We start from the raw sequence: 18,053 nt of genomic DNA on the forward strand, positions 1-18,053 counted from the left end.
AGGTAGGTAGTAGGTAGGTAGGTAGATAGGTAGTAGGTAGGTAGGTAGGTAGTAGGTAGGTAGTAGGTAGGTAGGTAGGTAGGTAGGTATTAGGTAGGTAGGTAGGTAGATAGGTAGATAGATGAGTGTGAGTGTGCAATATTCCAGTGAACTGGAATTCTTGATGTGGAGTTTGGGGGAGGGGCATCCTGTGTCCAAAGTTTGCTTGGTCTAAGAGTATCTAAGGTAAAGTGACAGAAGGAATAAGAAGAGGTGACATCCTTTGTCATTTGACCATGACTAGTTAATCATAGGCGATAGCCAGAGTAGATGAAAAGGCGAAGAGACATTCAGCTGCTGCTGTGTGATCTAATTAACAAGGGGGTTAGCCTCTCTGGGCTGCAAATTTTTTTTTCATCTGTGTCAATGGCATTCAAATACCAGGATAATAAGGCAAATCCTGGGCTGAGCTGTTACCAGGACACTCTGGGTTTCATCTTCTTCATCTGTCCAGTGGGTGCAAAGTCCTGAGAGGCTTACATGAAGCACCCATACAGAGGGGGTTCCCGCCTGCTTGTGGACTTTATCCCAGGACCCACCGAGAACCAAATTATCCAGCCCTGCTGCTTGCTTTCTGGGATGTCCTCCTGAGGCCATTTCTACTCCCTGTGAGCTGTTTAGCATCTACCCTCAGTCTCCACTTCCCAGGTCCCTGCCCTTCCATACAAAGGGCAGAGGTACCGCCTTGCTTCTGAGCATCACTGGGTCTCAGCAAAAGCTCCCTTGCAGATGCCAAGATGTTTCCAGCTCCCCTGTTCTACCAGGATGCCCACCGCTGAGGTTCCCCAAGCATCTGATGGTCAGGGTGATGGAGGTGATGGAGAGGAAGCTGCAGAGCCAGAGGGGATGTTCAAGGCCCCCAAAAACACCAAGAGAAAAGACCGGGACTACGTCCGCTTCACGCCACTGTTGCTGGTCTTGGCCGCGCTCGCTTCAGCAGGAGTCATGCTTTGGTATTTCCTAGGTAATGGAACATGAGGATCCAGGTGACGTGACCCCCTGGGAGGGTTCAGGGTGGATATGAGGAGGACTGTCTTGGCTGTGAGGGACACAAGATGAACCAGGATCCCATGTTCTGTGGTGTTTTTTCACTCCCTCTATTCTACCTGAGTAACCATCCCTGTATCCCTCAAGGTGGGCATGCTGATGGACCTGTGTTGAGTCCCATAGCTTAGTGTACTCCCTGCTTCCTTCAACCAGGGATGAAAGACTCTTTAGCATCCAATTCTTAGATCTGAACAAGCCAGGGTGTATGAGCACACTATTCTTTCCTACAGCCCTCCTGGGCTCTTCCTTGGGCTCAAAGCCAAGCTGCTCTGCTGCAGGAGGCCCATAGGTACCGATGGGACCTGGTACCAATTAGTGCTTCTGCTCATTTGAGCCCCATGTGCTCCTCTGGAGAGAGGACCATAGCTTTGTCACCTCTGACTCTCCAGGGCTTGGCATGGGGAGTCAAGAGGACCACTAGAGAGCACCCAGGCTCGTGAACCTCTTCCTCATATCTGACTTTGGCCCTTTGGCTCTGAAATCATGTCCCTCAAGCAGTCCCATGGAGCCCCAGGAGCAGGTGGCCATGCTCTTGTCCCAGAGGCACCTTCCACCCACATATGCAAAGTTTGATATTCCCAAGTGTTGGATGGGGATAGCTCACCTCCAACCCTCATCCTGGAAGAAAGTGGATCAACAACTTAACCTGTGCCTGTGAAAATGTTTCCCATAAGGAATAGAAGACTTATTTATCTGTCTGTTCATACATCCAAGTATCATCCACCCACCCATCCATCCACTCATCCATCCAACATCTATCATCTACCCATTCATCCACCCAACATCCATTCATCTATTCACCCTTCTGCCAACCATTTCATTATTATCATATATACATCTACCCATTGACCATCCACTCATTCATCTATCCATCCATCACTCATCCACTGTCCATTCACTATCCAACCATCTATCTGTTATCCATTCATCAACCATCCATCTATCCACTTGTTCATTTATCCATCTATCCATCAACAACTCAACCCTCCAATCATTCATGTTACTCATCTGTCAGTCATCCGTTCATAAATCCACTCATCTATCCATAATCTAAACATCCATCCATCCATCCATCCAACCATCCATCCATCCATCCATCCATCCATCCATCCATCCATTCACCCATCCATCCATCCATCCATCCATCCATCCATCCATCCAACCATCCATCCATCCATCCATTCACCCATCATCCATCCATCCAACCATCCATCCATCCATCCATCCATCCATCCATCCATCCATCCATCCAACAAGTGCACAAGGATTTGTGTTGGGCTCTGGTGATGGCTCCTGTCCTCATGATTTCACTGTGGTGCCAAATACAGTTATAACATTCCTGTCATGACCGAGGAGGCTAAGGGGATTTGGAAACCCCAGAAGGAATGTATGTAATACATGTATGTAACCTCAGCTTACATACATGATTAGAGGCTTTCCGTTAAAGAATTGCATAGAGTTCTTTCTGGGCATATTCACCAGTACAATTTCAGGTCCATTGACAGGACCTGGGAGGCGACACACACCTGGAGCAGCACTAGGCAGACAGACACGAGAAAGGTGACACGTTGAAGATCCCTATCTTAGGGTCTCTGTTGCTGTGATAAAACACTGTACCCAAAAGCAACTTGGGGAGGAAAGGGTTTATTTCACCTGATACTTCCAGCAACAGCCCATTACTGGGAATGTCAGGATAGGAAATGGAAGCAGGAACTGAAGCAGAGGCTAGAAAGGAATACTGCTTACTAGCTTGCTCCCTATGGCTTGATCAGCCTGCTTTCTTATAGCACCCTGAACCACCAGTGCAAGGGTGGCACCCCCCACAGTAAGCTGGGCCCTCCCACCTCAACTGTCAATCAAGAGAATGTCTCATCGGCTTGCCCAGAGGCCAGTCTGGTGAGAACATTTTCTCAATTGAGGCCTCTTCATCCCGGTGACTCTAGCTTGTGTCAGGTTGACATAAAAGTAACCATCAGAGTCCCCATCCAACAGCAGCTAGCTTATGGTGACTCATAGCTCTTCTCAGAGCTACGTGATACAGCAGGAAGCCTGTACCCCAAGTACAGCAGAGTGGAGAGCAGTCTTGCTAATGCTGGGTAATTAGTCTCAGGGTCGAAGGGTCAGGCACTCGGGTAGCAATCATCTTTCTAACCCTTTGTCCTGTGCCCCAGTGGGGTTCTGCCTGGGGCTTAAGACCTAGGGCATGGGGCGAGTGCTCCACAACCCATCAGAAAATGCCAACCCCTAGAAGGACTCAGGGTGGAAGAGGTGGGGGGGGGCTGTTAGAATGACTCCTTCTACACAGGCCAGCATGAGTGACAGTGACATGATAGATAAGATACAGATGAGATAGATAGGTGGATGATAGATAGATAGATAGATAAATGATAGATAGATAGATAGACAGACAGATAGCAATAGAGCAAAACAAATGGATAGATAGACAAACAGACAGACAGACAAATAGATAGAACGATGGATAGATAGACAGACAAGCAATAGATAGCTGGAATGAATAGATAGATAGATAGATAGATAGATAGATAGATAGATAGATAGATAGATAGATGGATGGATGGATGGATGGATGGATGGATGGATGGATGGATGGATGGATGGATAGATGGATGGATGGATGGATGGGTGGATGTGGATGGATGATAGGTAGGTAGATAGATAGACAGACAGACAGTCAGTCAGTCAGACAGATGAGCAATAGATACCTTGGAAACATGCCCTGCCCATCTTAGAAGGATAATGGAGAGCCCAAAGTGGGGATGATAGTCGGGCAAGGAGCAAGATGACTGTCTGGGAGGTATGTCTGGCCTCATTGCTGCTCTCTGGGATCCAAGGGCTGAGCCCCTCACTCTTCCCTCACTCACTCTACAGCTCCAAATTGGCCCCATCCCCTCCTACCCCCTGAGAAAAAGCCTCTCAGAAAAGAGACTCAGGATACCAGACACCAGCCCTCCCACTATGAGCTCTGCCTCCTGCCTTCCCCAAGAGCCTTGTAAAGCCAGGTTCCAGTCACCCCCTCACAGAGGGAACCTCTCCACCCTCCATGGACCCTCTTAGCCTCTTCTCTCACTGCAGCATTCCTACAGGACATTGTGACATGCAGAGACTTCCTATAAACATCTACTCTCATACACCCTGTGGGTCCCAGCTCTGTCCCACCCCCAGTCCCAGCTCTTTTAGCCCCTATCATGGCCACTGTCGAATCTTGGAACCAGGTGTCCCTTGTTGCCTTGTTGTAGCGGTCACAAGCACACATGGTCTTCCTTGCCACACTCAACCTCAGCTCTCCATTCTTCAGCATCCTCTGCCAAGGAAGATTCTCTATTTTGTCTCTACCCACTTTTTCTTTGGCCTCATTAATGGTCAGTGTCCTTTACCTACGGCCACTTCCAATTTTGCTTGTCCAGGTCTGTCCTCAAGTTGCCCTCCATCGTTGTTACTGCCTGGCCTCCTGAATGTCCAAGGATTCCCCTAAACCCCATCTGTGCAGAACACAGATCTTGCCAGTCCCTACAATCTCCCGTTCCCCATGCCCATGTGCCTGCCTACAGGCATCCATTTCGGTTATGCAGCTGCGTCTCTACTTCCTGCCCCCCTTCCAGTCTACCCAACACAGTGAATGTTCGGCATGCCACTTTGGGGATTCCTGTTTTAACTTGGTAGATGGGGATAAGGAGGCACAAGACTCTCAGTGGGTTAGAGTAACAGGACTTGAGAGAAGCAAGAGACTTTTGGACACGCTCCCTCCAGAACCCTTTCTTTCTGACTAGGGTACAAGGCAGAAGTGACGGTAAGCCAGGTGTACTCCGGCAGCCTCCGGGTGCTCAACCGCCATTTCTCCCAGGATCTGGCCCGACGGGAGTCTGTTGCTTTCCGAAGTGAAACTGCCAAAGCCCAAAAGATGGTAGGGAGGGATGGGAGGGCAGGAGGGAAAATGGGAGAGGGCAAAGTCACATGTTTGGGTGTCTGCTCACTGGGGGAGACCCTGTCCTGGGTACCACGGGAAGGGACTGTGCTGGAGAGGCAGCATCATGCACAGGTTCCAACTGGATAGAAAGAGACCTTGAGTTTCTTGAGGTCCTCTTGCAGTAGGAAACTTGCAGGTGACATTGTCAGGGCCCTGTCCCTCCTCATACAATGCAATGGCCATTGCACTAGGGACAGGGGGCTGCTAGCCCCTTCCGCTCTCAGCCAGGCACAGGACTATTATTCAGGGCACAAGTAGAACTGCTAGAGGCATACCTAACCATGAGAGCCAGAGCGCTGAGTATTATTTACCCCAGCATTCAGATGTCCTCACAGGGGACACCCACAGGACTCTTCATACTGAGTCACGTGTGTTCTATTGATAGCACCCACATTACACTCAGCTGTACCCTGCTCATTAACAGCAGGTAATCTGACCTCCCGGAGTGGGTTGGCCATACCAGAGGTTGTGGTGGGGTGGGATGGAGTAGGGGAGAAGGTGTGAAGGTTGTGCCTGGCTTATCCTTGTGCTCGTGAGAGTGGCAAACACAGGCTTGATGACTATAAGGGACTTGGGAAGCCTTCACCTATGCCACCACAGAGGGTAACCAGGACTTGGTCTTCCTTCTCAGTTTCAAGAGCTGGTTGCCAGTACCCGCTTGGGTACTTACTACAACTCCAGTTCCATCTACTCCTTTGGGTGAGTTGCCCCGGCCCAAAGGGCCCTGTGGAAGCCACGGATCTAAAGGCATGAGGGTTGGACCCTGTAAGCAACTGACACAATGCCCTAACCATAACTCTGTCTCAAAACCCCATTATAAAGAAGACAAAGAACATGGGGGAAACTGAGGCATGGAGCAGGCACTTCGCCTCAGACATGTGGTTTCCCTCTATTGATGTCATCTACAGATGGCAGTGTTGTGACAAGGTTCACACCACATCATGACTGGGGATGCCTGATATGACTCAGGGTGTGCTTGAAAGCACGTGGCCCAAGACCCTCAAGTCCAGGACTTGGCTTGTCTGGTCATATCTGGTTCTGCCCGTTACCAAGTGGCCTGTGACATCCTGTGACTCCATATCTCCTTCTATGGGCGATGGGAAGGAAGTATAGCGGGTACCTATCGGGTCTGAGTCTCCGTTGGTTCCCTTGAGTCGGGGGCTGGGCAGGGACAGGAATTCAGGCCCCTTTCACTTCTGTCTGCATAGGGAGGGATCCCTTATCTGCTTCTTCTGGTTAATCCTTGACATCCCGGAGTACCAACGGCTGACCCTGAGCCCTGAGGTGGTTCGTGAACTCCTGGTGGGTGAGCTACTGTCCAACAGCTCAACCCTGGCTTCCTATAGGACCGAATATGAGGTGGACCCGGAAGGCCTGGTGATCCTGGGTCAGTACTGAAATAGAAATCCTGGTGGGGTTAGAGCAGCAAGGCTGGGGAGGCTGCCCCCCTCCAGGGGGTGGGATGCCCTGGAGCCAGGACAGAGGGTGGGGGTGGACGGCATGGAGGGCTTACCTTGGCCAAGCATGGCTCGGCTCCTCTTCCCTGTTCTTATTTTCGGTGTCCGATTTATTTGGCTTTGCCCTTGTTTATTTGTTTGTTCATTTCCTTTTGACAGAAGCCAGCGTGAACGACATAGTTGTACTGAATTCCACGCTGGGTACGCTGCTGTGTCCTTGCTTTGGCCTCTTTCCTTTAGAATCCGAGGTCTTCTCGTCTGGTCCACAGTGGTGCGGGTGGGGGTCCCGAGGCTTCCACTGTGAGGACAGGGAGCCCCAATCTAGAAACACTGGGAGGATCTTATGTGGGAACCTGGGTGAGGGCTCTGAACCTGGGTGGGGGCTCAGGTAGACGTGTGCTTGCATGCCTGTGTCTCAGATGTGTGAGTCAGCTCCTGTGGGAAGCTGTAGGTTAATCATGTGGAAACCTACCCCTGCTGCCTGTCACTCAAATCAACCTGTCCGCCTACCCTCTTTCCTACGGAAGGTAGAAACAATCTTGCCAGTCCATGCTGGGTCCCTTGCAGCATTTCAACAGGTCTGTTGGAGGCTATTGATTTTGGCACATTCAAGAACTCTCTCTACCCTTCCCTCCTCAGCTGGACTAACCCACCCTCCTCTTTCTGCCTGACACTGTTAGAATCACTTTGTTTTTCTCCCAGAGGCCCTACTGCTGAGGCCTGAGTAGCAAGGTGCTACTTTGTTGTACAAAGTTATGGGTGCTGTGCATGCTGTAATCTACAGACTTGTGACTCCTGGATGTACACACTATCCAGGCTACTGTGCCCTATGACTCTGAACAGAAGCCCTAGAGTTTCCACTTAGAGCAGAAGTAGGGGTGAGCACCTACTTCTTCCTCCCAGGGAGGAAGATGGTTGCAAATCCTAGGTCTGCCGGTTCTGATTCCCATTCCTCCTGCCCTTGGTGGACATACATCCTGACCTCAAAGCACAAAAGTTAAAGCCAAGATACTCATAGAGTTGTTCTGAGCTGGACCAGATATACCTGCCTTGATGAGGGATGATGTGGAGGTCAAAAACACAGACCCTGCTTCCATCATCTGTCTGTCTATCTATCATCTATCTGTCTGTCGGTGTTTCTATCTATGGGGAATTGCCTTGTGCAAATGTGTTTTCCTTCTTGTTCTAGAAGCTCCCCTATAGCAGCTCCAATTTTGTTTCTTAGTTAAAAAGCATTTGACTTTTTTGTTTTGTCTTGTTTTGTTTTGGAAACAGAGTTTCACTGTGTAGCCCTTGGCAGTCCTGGAATTCTCTTCGTAGACCAGACAGGGCTTAAATTTACAGAGATCTGCCTGCCTTTGCCTCTAGAGAGCTGGGATTTCAGGTGTGGGCTACCACACTGGACTTTATTCTTAGAATAGCAACAGGTCTATTCTTATCAATAAAATATTTTATGGGCGTGGCAGCTTTCCCTAAAACCAATCTGCCTTGAAGAAAGGTATTGTGCTGCCTCTGTCTGCTGGTGACAGTGATGGCCACCTCAAGTCCGTCTACATTTGGTCTGCGTGACCTCACAGCTTAGTGTTAATATGAAGAGTCTGACCTTGACCCTTAGGACCCAAGGCGCCACACTGAGAATCATGTGTGTGCTCCGGAAGGCTCTTGCTAACACCCTCCTTTCCCTCTAGTTACATCTGTGGTGGTTTCATGTTTATGGAAGGAGATGACTTTGTAGCATCATGTACCTGAGTGTGGTGGCACATGTGTCAATCCCAGAACTCGGGAGACCGCGGCAGAACCGTGATCTTTGAGATTAGCCTGAGCTGCGTAGTGAGACTCTGTCAAAAAAACGAAAACAACACCCAAGATAAGCCACCGCCCTCCTCCCATTGGCTTTATGGGGCTCTTTTGAAAGGTTGTGGTCAGCAAGGTGTCAGTATCAGCTTGATCTTCCTCATTGCCTCGGGACAGACAGTGCTAGTCCTCATCAGCAACTGCTAGTCATGGCCAGCCTCCAGTGTCAGTCCTGGAGCAATTCCATGTGATGTCCACAGGCAGGCCGTGGTCTATGCCATGTCTGCTCTGAGGCAAAGCCTTGAGTCTCTGGTGGTGGAGCTGGGCCTTTTGCTTATGTGGGTGCCCACAGAGGTCAAAGGGTAGAGAAGTCAAACTCTAGGGCCGCACCCAGAGATCATGCATGCCAGTCATGTGGTTCCAGCCTGCTGGCGCCCTTCGGGTAGACTGAGTTCCCACATGCTAGGCCCTTGCTTACACTATGGTCACCACACACACACACACACACACACTATGAGTTCTGAACCCCACTGAGAGACACACAGAATATCATAGGCTAGGTGCCAGGGCCAGAGCAGAGAGACTGTAGGGGAACGAACAGTTCTGTGCAGGGGATGAAGGTAGGCAGCATGAGGAGTCAGATGGGGGAATCCAGGGAGGATGAGGGAACAGCTCATGATTCAGCATCCAAAGCCTTCTTAGGGACCAGGGTATCAGGCCCAGGCGGGGCCTCAAGCCCAAGCCAGGTGTCAAGTCTGAGCCTGGGGAGCTGGGAGTTGCTTGGGTCTAAAGAGGAAGGGCCCCTTGGCCAGATAAAACATGGTTCTATGTGCCATAAGCAAAGCCTAGGAGAAGCCTAGTTCAGGCATGCATATTTACAGCATCCATCCACTGCCGGGGCAGGACTCTCAGCCCTGTTTGCCTTTAGTACTAGGCAGGGGGCACACGCGTATCTCCCAAACAAAAATTATTAAAATGGCTAGCGTAAGGTATGGGCTTAAAGCAAGGTTCAAAGGACAGGGACACCTCTGAGAAGCCAGATAGCAAAGACAGGTCTCTTCCCTTCCCCAGACAGATGCCTGGGCAGCCTCTGTGCCCAGGATGTAGGCGCCTGCTGGAGTCTGGCTGGCCAGGGCAGGAGAGGGGACAGACCCTCCCTGGTCCTCAGCACCAAGCGGAGGATGGGGTGAGGGTTATGTTTAGGTATGCCAGGACTCAGGGTGACTAAGGGACTAGCCAGAGTCACGCAGCTGAAGCATGTTGGTGTCGGGATGGTACTAACAGCCTCTCTCCCCGCACCCTGCCCACCTCAGGTTTGGTCCTAGATTTCCCAGAGCCTGCGGGCAGAGTGCCTGGCCTCCCTGCTTCACGAGGCCAAAGGCCAGGCTTAATGGGAACTCCGAAGGTGCAGCTTTGCCAACCCTAGCATAACATCCATGGCTTAGACAAGCTCTCGGTAAATTACATTTTATAAGTGCACTTAGCTTATTATGCATAATAAGGAAACCAAACGTGTTAAATTAAGCTGAGTTTAATGGAAGGACGTCCCGGGGTGTGAGGTCTGGTGAGACACCGAAGGAGTTGTAAAACGAGGAGCAGCTATTGGCTGGGGCTGAGCCTCGGCTTCGAGGGACAGCTGTGGGGTGACAAGCCACAGAGCTTTCCTCGACCCTTCTGTCCAAGGCGCTTTTATTCAACACTTGGAGCTTTTCTGGCCCCATGCTGTGTGCCCCAGCATGTGCTGTCTCCAGCCTGTGGCCGCCCTGTGGGTGTGGGCCACTGTTCTCAGTACAGAGATGGGAAGCCAGGCTTCCACTGCAGGAAGTGCTAGGGATGCTAAGGGCAGGGAGCAGGATGGTAGGTGTGAGACCCCTGTACCTGGGCCTCGCAGTATCCCCGTGGGTTCGGCACCGACCCCGACCCTTTAACTCTTCTTCTGGGTGGACGAGGCAACTGACTTGCTGGCCTTTCAGCCCGCTCAGCGTCACTCGAGGGGGATCCACGCCATTCTGCATAGCCTCTCCCTGCCTAACCTTTTTTCGGCTCCCTATGGCCACAGGACAGGGCAGGGCTGGCCCTGATGTGACCTGGGTCTGCCTCCCTACCCCTGTGTTGTCCTCCTGCAATGCCTGTCCTGTGCTAAGATTCTGCAGAGCTCCCCCCAGGCCTCTCTGCTCCAGTCGTGACCCTCCTTGCCATCCATACACCTTGGGCTGGGTCCAAGGCCTTCCCTCATCTTCTGCGCTATCTCTGCCGGATACTCATCCTGGCCCACAGGGCTCCGTGAGTTTGTCAAGTGGTTGAACGAGTGCATGAGTCAGAGGCTGGGCAGGGAAGCTACAGGGGGAAGAAAGGTGGGTGCCCAAGCCTGGCCCAGCCCCTCTCCTGCCTGCACTCTACCACGGCTGGAGAAGGCTTTGTGGCCGTTCTCAGTCTCTCGTCCTGGCTAAGAGCTCTATTTCTACCTCCAGGCTGCTACCGTTACAGCTATGTGAACCCAGGCCAGGTCCTCCAGCTGAGGGGGCCTGACCAGCAGACCACGAGCTGCCTGTGGCACCTCCAGGGGCCTAAGGACCTCATGCTCAAACTGCGGCTGGAGTGGACCCGGGTTGATTGCAGAGACAGGGTGGCGATGTATGACGCAGCTGGGCCCCTGGAGAAGAGACTTATCACCTCGTGAGTTCCTCCCTGTAGGGCCGAGGGAGACCCAGGGTCAAAGGTCACACTTTACGTGCTGAGACCAGGCATTGCAGCCTCAGCCTCGGGTCCATGTGGCTGCTGTGAAGGGCAGTGGAAGGGGAGGCTACAAGGTTGTCTGCCAAGCAGTGGTCTCCATTCCCTTTTCAGAGCCTCAGTTTCCCCATCTGAATGTAACTAACCAGCTGTAGGTGATCTCCAAGGTCAACTTACAGAGGGCACATGTCTTGTTAGAACATTCTAGAATCTGGCAGCAGCCTGGTGTTTCAACCAGCGCTCTGCTGCATCCTAGCTGTGTGCCTTAAAACAAAGTGATTGCCCTTTTGAACCTCAGTTTTCCTCATCTGTAAAATGGGTGTACTCTTGCTCACCATTTTGTAATATAGACAATACTGAAGATATGTAGCCATTGTGACCCTCATTCTGTACTGTGTAGCTGGGGGCCTCTAGGGCCCTGACCATCTCTCCTTCAAGACACAGGGGTGCTAAACTTGGAAGGCTCTGCAAGACATGGGGCAAGCAGTGCTAAGGGGACAAGGTGGTGTCATTTCTCTGCTCCATCAGGGTCTATGGGTGCAGCCGCCAGGAACCTGTGATGGAGGTGCTGGCGTCGGGCTCCGTCATGGCCGTGGTGTGGAAGAAGGGCTTGCACAGCTACTATGACCCTTTTCTGCTCTCAGTGAAGTCTGTGGCCTTCCAGGGTGAGCATCCCCAAGGATGGAGGGGGCACAGACAGGATCCCTGCCCTATGCCTGCTCTGTCCTATCGAGTGACTCTGGAAGCCTTTAGTGCGCAGCACCCCTCCCCTCCTCTCTTACCCCTCCCCTCTCCTTCACACTCCTCCCAGTGCCCCCCCCCCCGCAGCCCCAGCAGAAGTCTTGCTCATCCCCAGCCTCAGCCAGTTCTTCCTGCCTCTCACTTCCTGTCCCACCTCTCCTGCCCGCTCGCTGTCCGCTCTGCCACAGACCTCCAGCTGGCCCTGCAGGGTGACAACTGGTGCTCTCTTGGGTCCTCAGGCACCATAGTCTCCAGGACAAACCAAGGGAGGGTTTGGGGCTCTGGTTCTCGGGGACCTGACCTGAGACCCCAAGGTCACTGCTCTGCTGTTTCCAACCCCAAACCTCTTCCTGAGTGACCTGGCCAAGCCTTCCTCCTCTCCTGTAACCCTCACTGGTATGTGAGAGAGTGTGTGTGCATGCACACATGTCTTTGTGCATGTGTGTGTATACGTGTGTATATATACATGTGTGTGTGTACGTGTTGTGTTTTATGCCTGTGTGGTATGTGTATGGTGTGGTGTTTATGTGTTGGTTGTGTGTGTACGCATGTGTGTATGCATATGTGTCTGTGTGTGCCTGTGTATGTGTGTGTTGCTGTGATGGACCTCAGGGCCTTCACAGATGTTGAGCAAATGCACTAGCGCCAAGTTACGCTCTCACCCCCACCCTGCCTTTGCAAAGGCAGCAGCCCTCCCTCTGCAGCCGCACTTTGGGGCCTGCTGTGAGCAGATTTTGCACACTAAGTGCAGCGTGCTTGTCACTCAGCAGAGGGAACGTGCTGTGTCCACTGCATCTACTCGCTGCTGGGTGAGCTCTGGATTCTTCTCCCCATTTTGGGGATGTGGAAACTGAGGCACACTTACATAGTCATGTTAGTGGGTGCAGTGAGGCCCTACGGGAGGGCCGAGGGACCCAGCCTAATGGCTGTTCTTGGATTCAGACTGCCAGGTGAACCTGACCCTGGAGGGCCGGCTGGACACACAGGGCTTCCTCCGCACACCCTACTACCCCAGTTACTACTCGCCCAGCACCCACTGCTCCTGGCATCTCATGGTGAGTCCCCTCCACCTGCAGCCTGCCCTCTGCCCAGAGCAACCCTTAGGGCTTCAGCACCTGGGACCGGAGGGGTGACATCCAGTCTGACCTGAGCACTCACAGGCCAAGTACAGAGTGGGAGGGTGGGGGCTGGTCTAACTGAGCAGGCCGGTGCCCCAGCTTGCCCATCCGTGCCATGTGACACACGCTTCTTTTCCCAGGTCCCCTCTCTGGACTACGGCCTGGCGCTCTGGTTTGATGCCTATGCACTGAGGAGGCAGAAATACAACCTACTGTGTACTCAAGGCCAGTGGATGATCCAGAACAGGAGGTAGCCTTCCCCTTCCCCATCGTGATGACCTCACACACCCCTCCCCCCACCGCCAGTGCTGGGCCTGGGAGGTAGCAAAGGAGCCTGAGTGGGGGCTGAAGCCAACAAAGCCTCTCCCTCCTGTCCCTCCTGTCCCTCCTGTCCTGACCACCCCTACTCCAGCCTCTGCTTCTCCCGATGCCCAGCAGGTCCCAGCAGGCCTCTTATCATCCTGTCTGGCCCCGGGTAACCTATGTAACATATGTAACCATGTGGCTCCATAACTGTGGGGACAGGGCACAGGGCACTTGAGAGCACTTGGGGGCACTGATGACCTATCTCCCACTCCCTGCAGCCAGAGGACGCTATTGTCTTTGCTGCCATTGGCGTCCACAGGGACATCAGCTGTCAGGGTTGCCCCGTGCATCTGTGTGCCCTGTAGCATCTGGCCTCTTGGGAGCTTGCAGGGGACAGAGGGAGCTGTGAAGTGAGGTGTGTGTGTGTGTGTGTGTGTATGTGTGTGTTGGGGGCTGGGGGAGGACAAAGATGGATAGTCCCCTAGGGCCAGCAACTGAGGACACTGCTAAGCCCCATTCGCCTGTTGGTTGATCTTATTCTAGATAGAGGGTGGCAGGGAGTGACAAAGCTTCCTTTTTCCAGTTTGTTGGGGACAGTGACAGAAAGGAGGTAAAATATCCATGGTGCGATGTGGGTCCCCACTGTTGTAGTGACGAGCCACTCTGTGACATTAGCCTGAGACACCCAGGGGTCAGAAGGTCCACATGGGGAGGAGTGCTGTCATGAGTGGCCTTCTCCACAGAGCTCCCTTGGCCCCCAGCCCACGCCAGGAGTGGTCTTGTTTTCCCTCGGAGCCCTGGTAATGTTAGCACTGGCCTGTGACTAGACTGGAATGAAGGTGTGTGCTTTCAGCCATGACCCCTCCCTGAGTGTGTCACTATCTCTGAGAGGCCAGAGGGAGAGGGAACAGCCTTAGGCCTGGTGGTCTCTTGAAGCCTATGCCCAAGGCTATCCCATTAGTCTAGGCTGGCCCTGTGCTAAGTGCTGTGGGCCCCAGAGCTCAGTGCTCAGCCTAAGCACCAACTTCACTGGGATAACTCAGGTGGGTCCCAGTAGAACCCCTACCAAAGGTCATTAGGTAGACAGGAAGACTGGGGCTCAACCTGGCTCCCCTGTTTCTTTCTTGGGCAAGAATTACCTCACCCAGCCTTGGGAACTTATCAGCATATTCCGAAGCTTAGATGGCTCTGAGAAGGAAGTGCTCACCTAACAGCAGCAAATCCTGGGCTCTACCTGGTAGCCCCCAGTTTAAAAAAAAAAAAAAAAAAAAAAAAAAAAGCCATGGGCATGCAAGATGGCTGAATGGGTAACGAGGCTTGCCGCCAAGTTTGAGGACCTGAGTTCAGTCCCTGGAACCAACGTGGTGGAAGGAAGGAACTGACTCCCAGAAGTCATTCCTTGACCTCCACAGACCTGTTGTCCCAAACAAGAGTGCCTTTCTATCACACAGAAACAAACAAAGCAAAGGGCACAAAACAGACCCCTTCTGCTGAAGACTAAATAAGATGGCGGTTGAAGAAGGAACCAACCACAATTGCTGACTGGCTCTTACTCGGTGCCACACAGGAAAGGAAAGCAGATCATGTGCTTCCCACAGTCTAGCAAGGGAGGCGTACTCAGATCCTGTCCCAACCTGCTTCCGTGGCTCTAACGAAATTGCCAAGGCAGGGTAGTTCATAAAGAACAGAGGTTTGCTTAACTCCTTGTTGTGAAGGCTGGAAGTCTAAGGGCAAGACCCAAGCATCTGGCTTTCTGCTGAGTCATAACATAGCAGAGGGTGTCAAGAGATGGTGTAGTAGCCGGACCGTGCAGGGCTTGAGGCCACCCACCATTGCTTCTCTTCCTTTATCTGCCAGACTAATGTATTTACCCCTGATCCACTCACTTCCCCAAACGTCCTTCCTCCAAACACCGTTAGCATAAGACTCTGGAGATCCAAGCATGAATTTTGGTTTCAAGTATGAATTTCAGGGACTTGTTGGATAAGCCTCACAGTTTGTGGGAAGCCTGGGGCTCAGAGGCTGAGTCATTTGCTGAAAGCCCCTGCGGCTTATGACGTCACCACTGAGCTCAGGCAGCCGAGTCAGGGCCCCCAGGGCATGACTGCCCAGCTCTGTGTGAGTGTGTGTGTGTGTGTGTATGTGTGTGTGTGTTTAGTGAATGCACCAGAGAGAGAGAGAGAAAGGAGCTCAGTTGTGTGGTGTCTCCTCACGGAGGCTCCAAGCAGCCTGTGCAGGTTGTTACCTCTCAGCAGAGCCATTCCCAGCCAGGGCACCTGCCCGCCGATGGGAAGTCAGGGCATCTCTGTGGCTCTCACCAGTTTCTCTGAGAGCAGCTGGGAAAGTCCCGCCTCAACTCAGCCCTTCCCCTGGGATGCAGGGTACCCCCCCTAGAGAACCAACTCTTTGCCCCACACAGTGCCTGGTGGAAGGCAAGGCATGATGGGAAATATACGACAGAGGCCTGCGGCCTGGTCTCTGGTTACTGTGGGCTGATAAAGATAAAGTCAGTGCTGGGAAATCTCTGACGAGTGTGTCCTGGAAAATTTGCTGTGTGGTTAACAGGGGCCTGAGAGATGGAGGAAGGGAGGGGAGACCAGGCCCTTTGGTCCAGCAATTGAGGGAGACAAGAAGGGAGGTAGATGGCTGAACCCTTGCCAGTCCAGTGACAAGGGCTCTTCCCCTGGCTGGACAGCCTTGGTCTCCAACCTGTCTGTCCATTTTCTTTTCTCCCAGTTCTGCCTGCTGTCCTGCTCTCCCAGCAGGGTCCTCTGGCCCTCCAGTGGCCTGTTGGTGGTGGCTGCTTTTTTCCTTTTAAGATCTAGCTGCTCACTGCTGGATTTCGCAGAACCTCCTCACTGGGCGCTTCCGCAGCGCTGGCTTCCCCCCTTCCAGGAACCTGCCCTCATTTCCTCTTCTGTGATGTCACTCTCCTGTGACCTGCCTGACCCTTTCTGCTAACTCCCAGCCAGGAGATAAGGCATACAGGTTCCAGGGGCCCGCGGTCACCCCTGAGGCTTGGCCTGGCTCTAAATGGTCTTTCTGTTTCTCCAAGGGCCTGTGACTAGTGCCACCTGCAGCCACAACCTAAGTCAGGTCCCCAAGCTGTTTTTTTTCAGACCCTCTGAAATATCTGCAAGGAGGTAGGGGTAGGGGATGGCTGTCTCCTGACTACAGTGTGGCCTGAAGTTTGCGGAGGTCACTTGTCTGGTGGCAAAGTTAAGGGGAGCCCAGCTCAGCAGTGCTAGTTAAATGCTAGGTCTGCCACAGAGCAGGCCACTGTCACCCCCTCAGCACTGTCTTTCTGTCCTCTGTCCTTCAGTTTGCCCTTAGAAAGAGCCCCTTTTGAAGTGAGGCCTGGCCCCTCCCCACCTCTTTTCTCCCGCCCACACTTCGGCCCATTCACCCAGCGTCTCCAACCCCCTCTGTGGGAAGCTGCCGATAAACCAGGTTGACAGGGATTCACTGTGCATCTGGGTGAGGCCTGAGACACCCCTTTTCCAAACTCACGGGCTGGAGTGGGGGAGCAAGGCAGGCCACACGGTACCCCAGCACCTTCTGACTCCAGCACTCAGCTGCTGAGGTGAGACCACAAGGTGGACAGGAGGAATGGAGGGGCCAGAAATTCAGAGGGCCGCTCCTGGGAACGGGCTCCATGTCCTGTATGCCTGGATCTTACATTGGTTCTCAGATGCTTCCCTGTCTGCTTTTTGGGGTCCTTCCCTAACATAGCAATGCATGATAACCATATGTTTCTCATAACCATGAGTTTATATATTTACAATAACGACCTCAAGGAACAATAGGGTTCCTCTTAGCTTGTAAGGGGCTGGGCTTGCTCCAGGACGCCCCCTGGTGGCGACTCATCTGTCGAGTGCAGTTAGGCTCTGACTCTCCCTCCTCTCTGGGGGGGCGGGGGGGCTTTTTACTTTTCTTTGCACAGACCAGAACCCTTACCCTTGCGGGTTAAATGCCTGCGTCAGGAGTTAAACCTGATTAGTTCAGAAATGTGTACTTCATTTCTCGGTTTCTCATGGTAACCTGTGATCGGAAAATACTTAAGTGGAAAATTCCAGAAGTGAATCTGTTTCGTTAGCTACCGCTCTCTTTTAGAGCTCGATTTACAGAGAGAAACGTAACGTGGACAGATGTGTATAGGCAGAGCTTAGTACAGATAGTCTTTGCCACTGCCTGGGATTTCTGGTGTCCACGGGAGTCTGGGAATATCTCCAACGCATAAGGGGAAACGACTGTGATTTCTTAACAATGAATGCTTTACGTAAACAGCATTTTTTTTTTTTTCAAATCACATTTTCTAAATCCCTGCTCACTTTCTGGGCCTGGTCTCTGGATAGAACTTTCTATCCACCAGGAACCCCCCACCCCCAACTTGGCTTAAAAGAGAGTGGGGGAAGGGGGATGACAAAGGCCCAGGCTTGCTCCGTGCGCCCCCTGGTGGCAATCCTTTCTTTGACGCTCAGAAAAAATAAAGATTCCTTCTCAGGTCCCCCTTAATTTGCCTTGAAACAATGAGGCAACACAACATCTAGTGACACAAATATTGACCCTTTAAATTATCTTTCTATTCTTTAATAACTGGCTTATTAAAAGAGCAGGGCTGGCACCCTCTCACATACATCTGCCCTCAGTTACTGGGCACCAGTGGCCTCTCTGGAAAATTCTGTGGTGCTGTTGTAAGAGGAGGGAGGGAGGGTCAAACGGGATCAGAGTGTCACTATAGAGGTGACTTTTAGGCTCCCAGGGGTCTCTGGACTGCACTTTGAGAACTACTCATGGGTGTAGGTTACAGATGCACTTGAAGCCATGTTCTGA

The 18,053-nt window shown here is 52.3% G+C and overlaps 1 protein-coding gene across 1 annotated transcript in view; it reads left to right on the plus strand.

The window, feature by feature from the left end:
* Nucleotides 1-768: 768 nt before the first annotated feature.
* The window catches only part of TMPRSS6 (transmembrane serine protease 6), a gene marked incomplete at both ends in the record, with an annotated part of 25,172 nt that continues 7,887 nt past the window's right edge, over nt 769-18,053 (plus strand). The window contains 9 exons of the mRNA XM_080938893.1: nt 769-1,003; nt 4,875-5,008; nt 5,703-5,770; nt 6,280-6,458; nt 6,688-6,729; nt 10,794-10,998; nt 11,584-11,720; nt 12,739-12,851; nt 13,055-13,164. Of these exons, the coding sequence (XP_080795019.1) occupies nt 769-1,003; nt 4,875-5,008; nt 5,703-5,770; nt 6,280-6,458; nt 6,688-6,729; nt 10,794-10,998; nt 11,584-11,720; nt 12,739-12,851; nt 13,055-13,164 (1,223 nt within the window). The remainder of the gene's footprint in view (nt 1,004-4,874; nt 5,009-5,702; nt 5,771-6,279; nt 6,459-6,687; nt 6,730-10,793; nt 10,999-11,583; nt 11,721-12,738; nt 12,852-13,054; nt 13,165-18,053) is intronic.

Source organism: Micromys minutus (genome assembly GCF_963924665.1).
Source record: "Micromys minutus genome assembly, chromosome: 27".
Taxonomy (NCBI): Eukaryota; Metazoa; Chordata; class Mammalia; order Rodentia; family Muridae; genus Micromys; species Micromys minutus.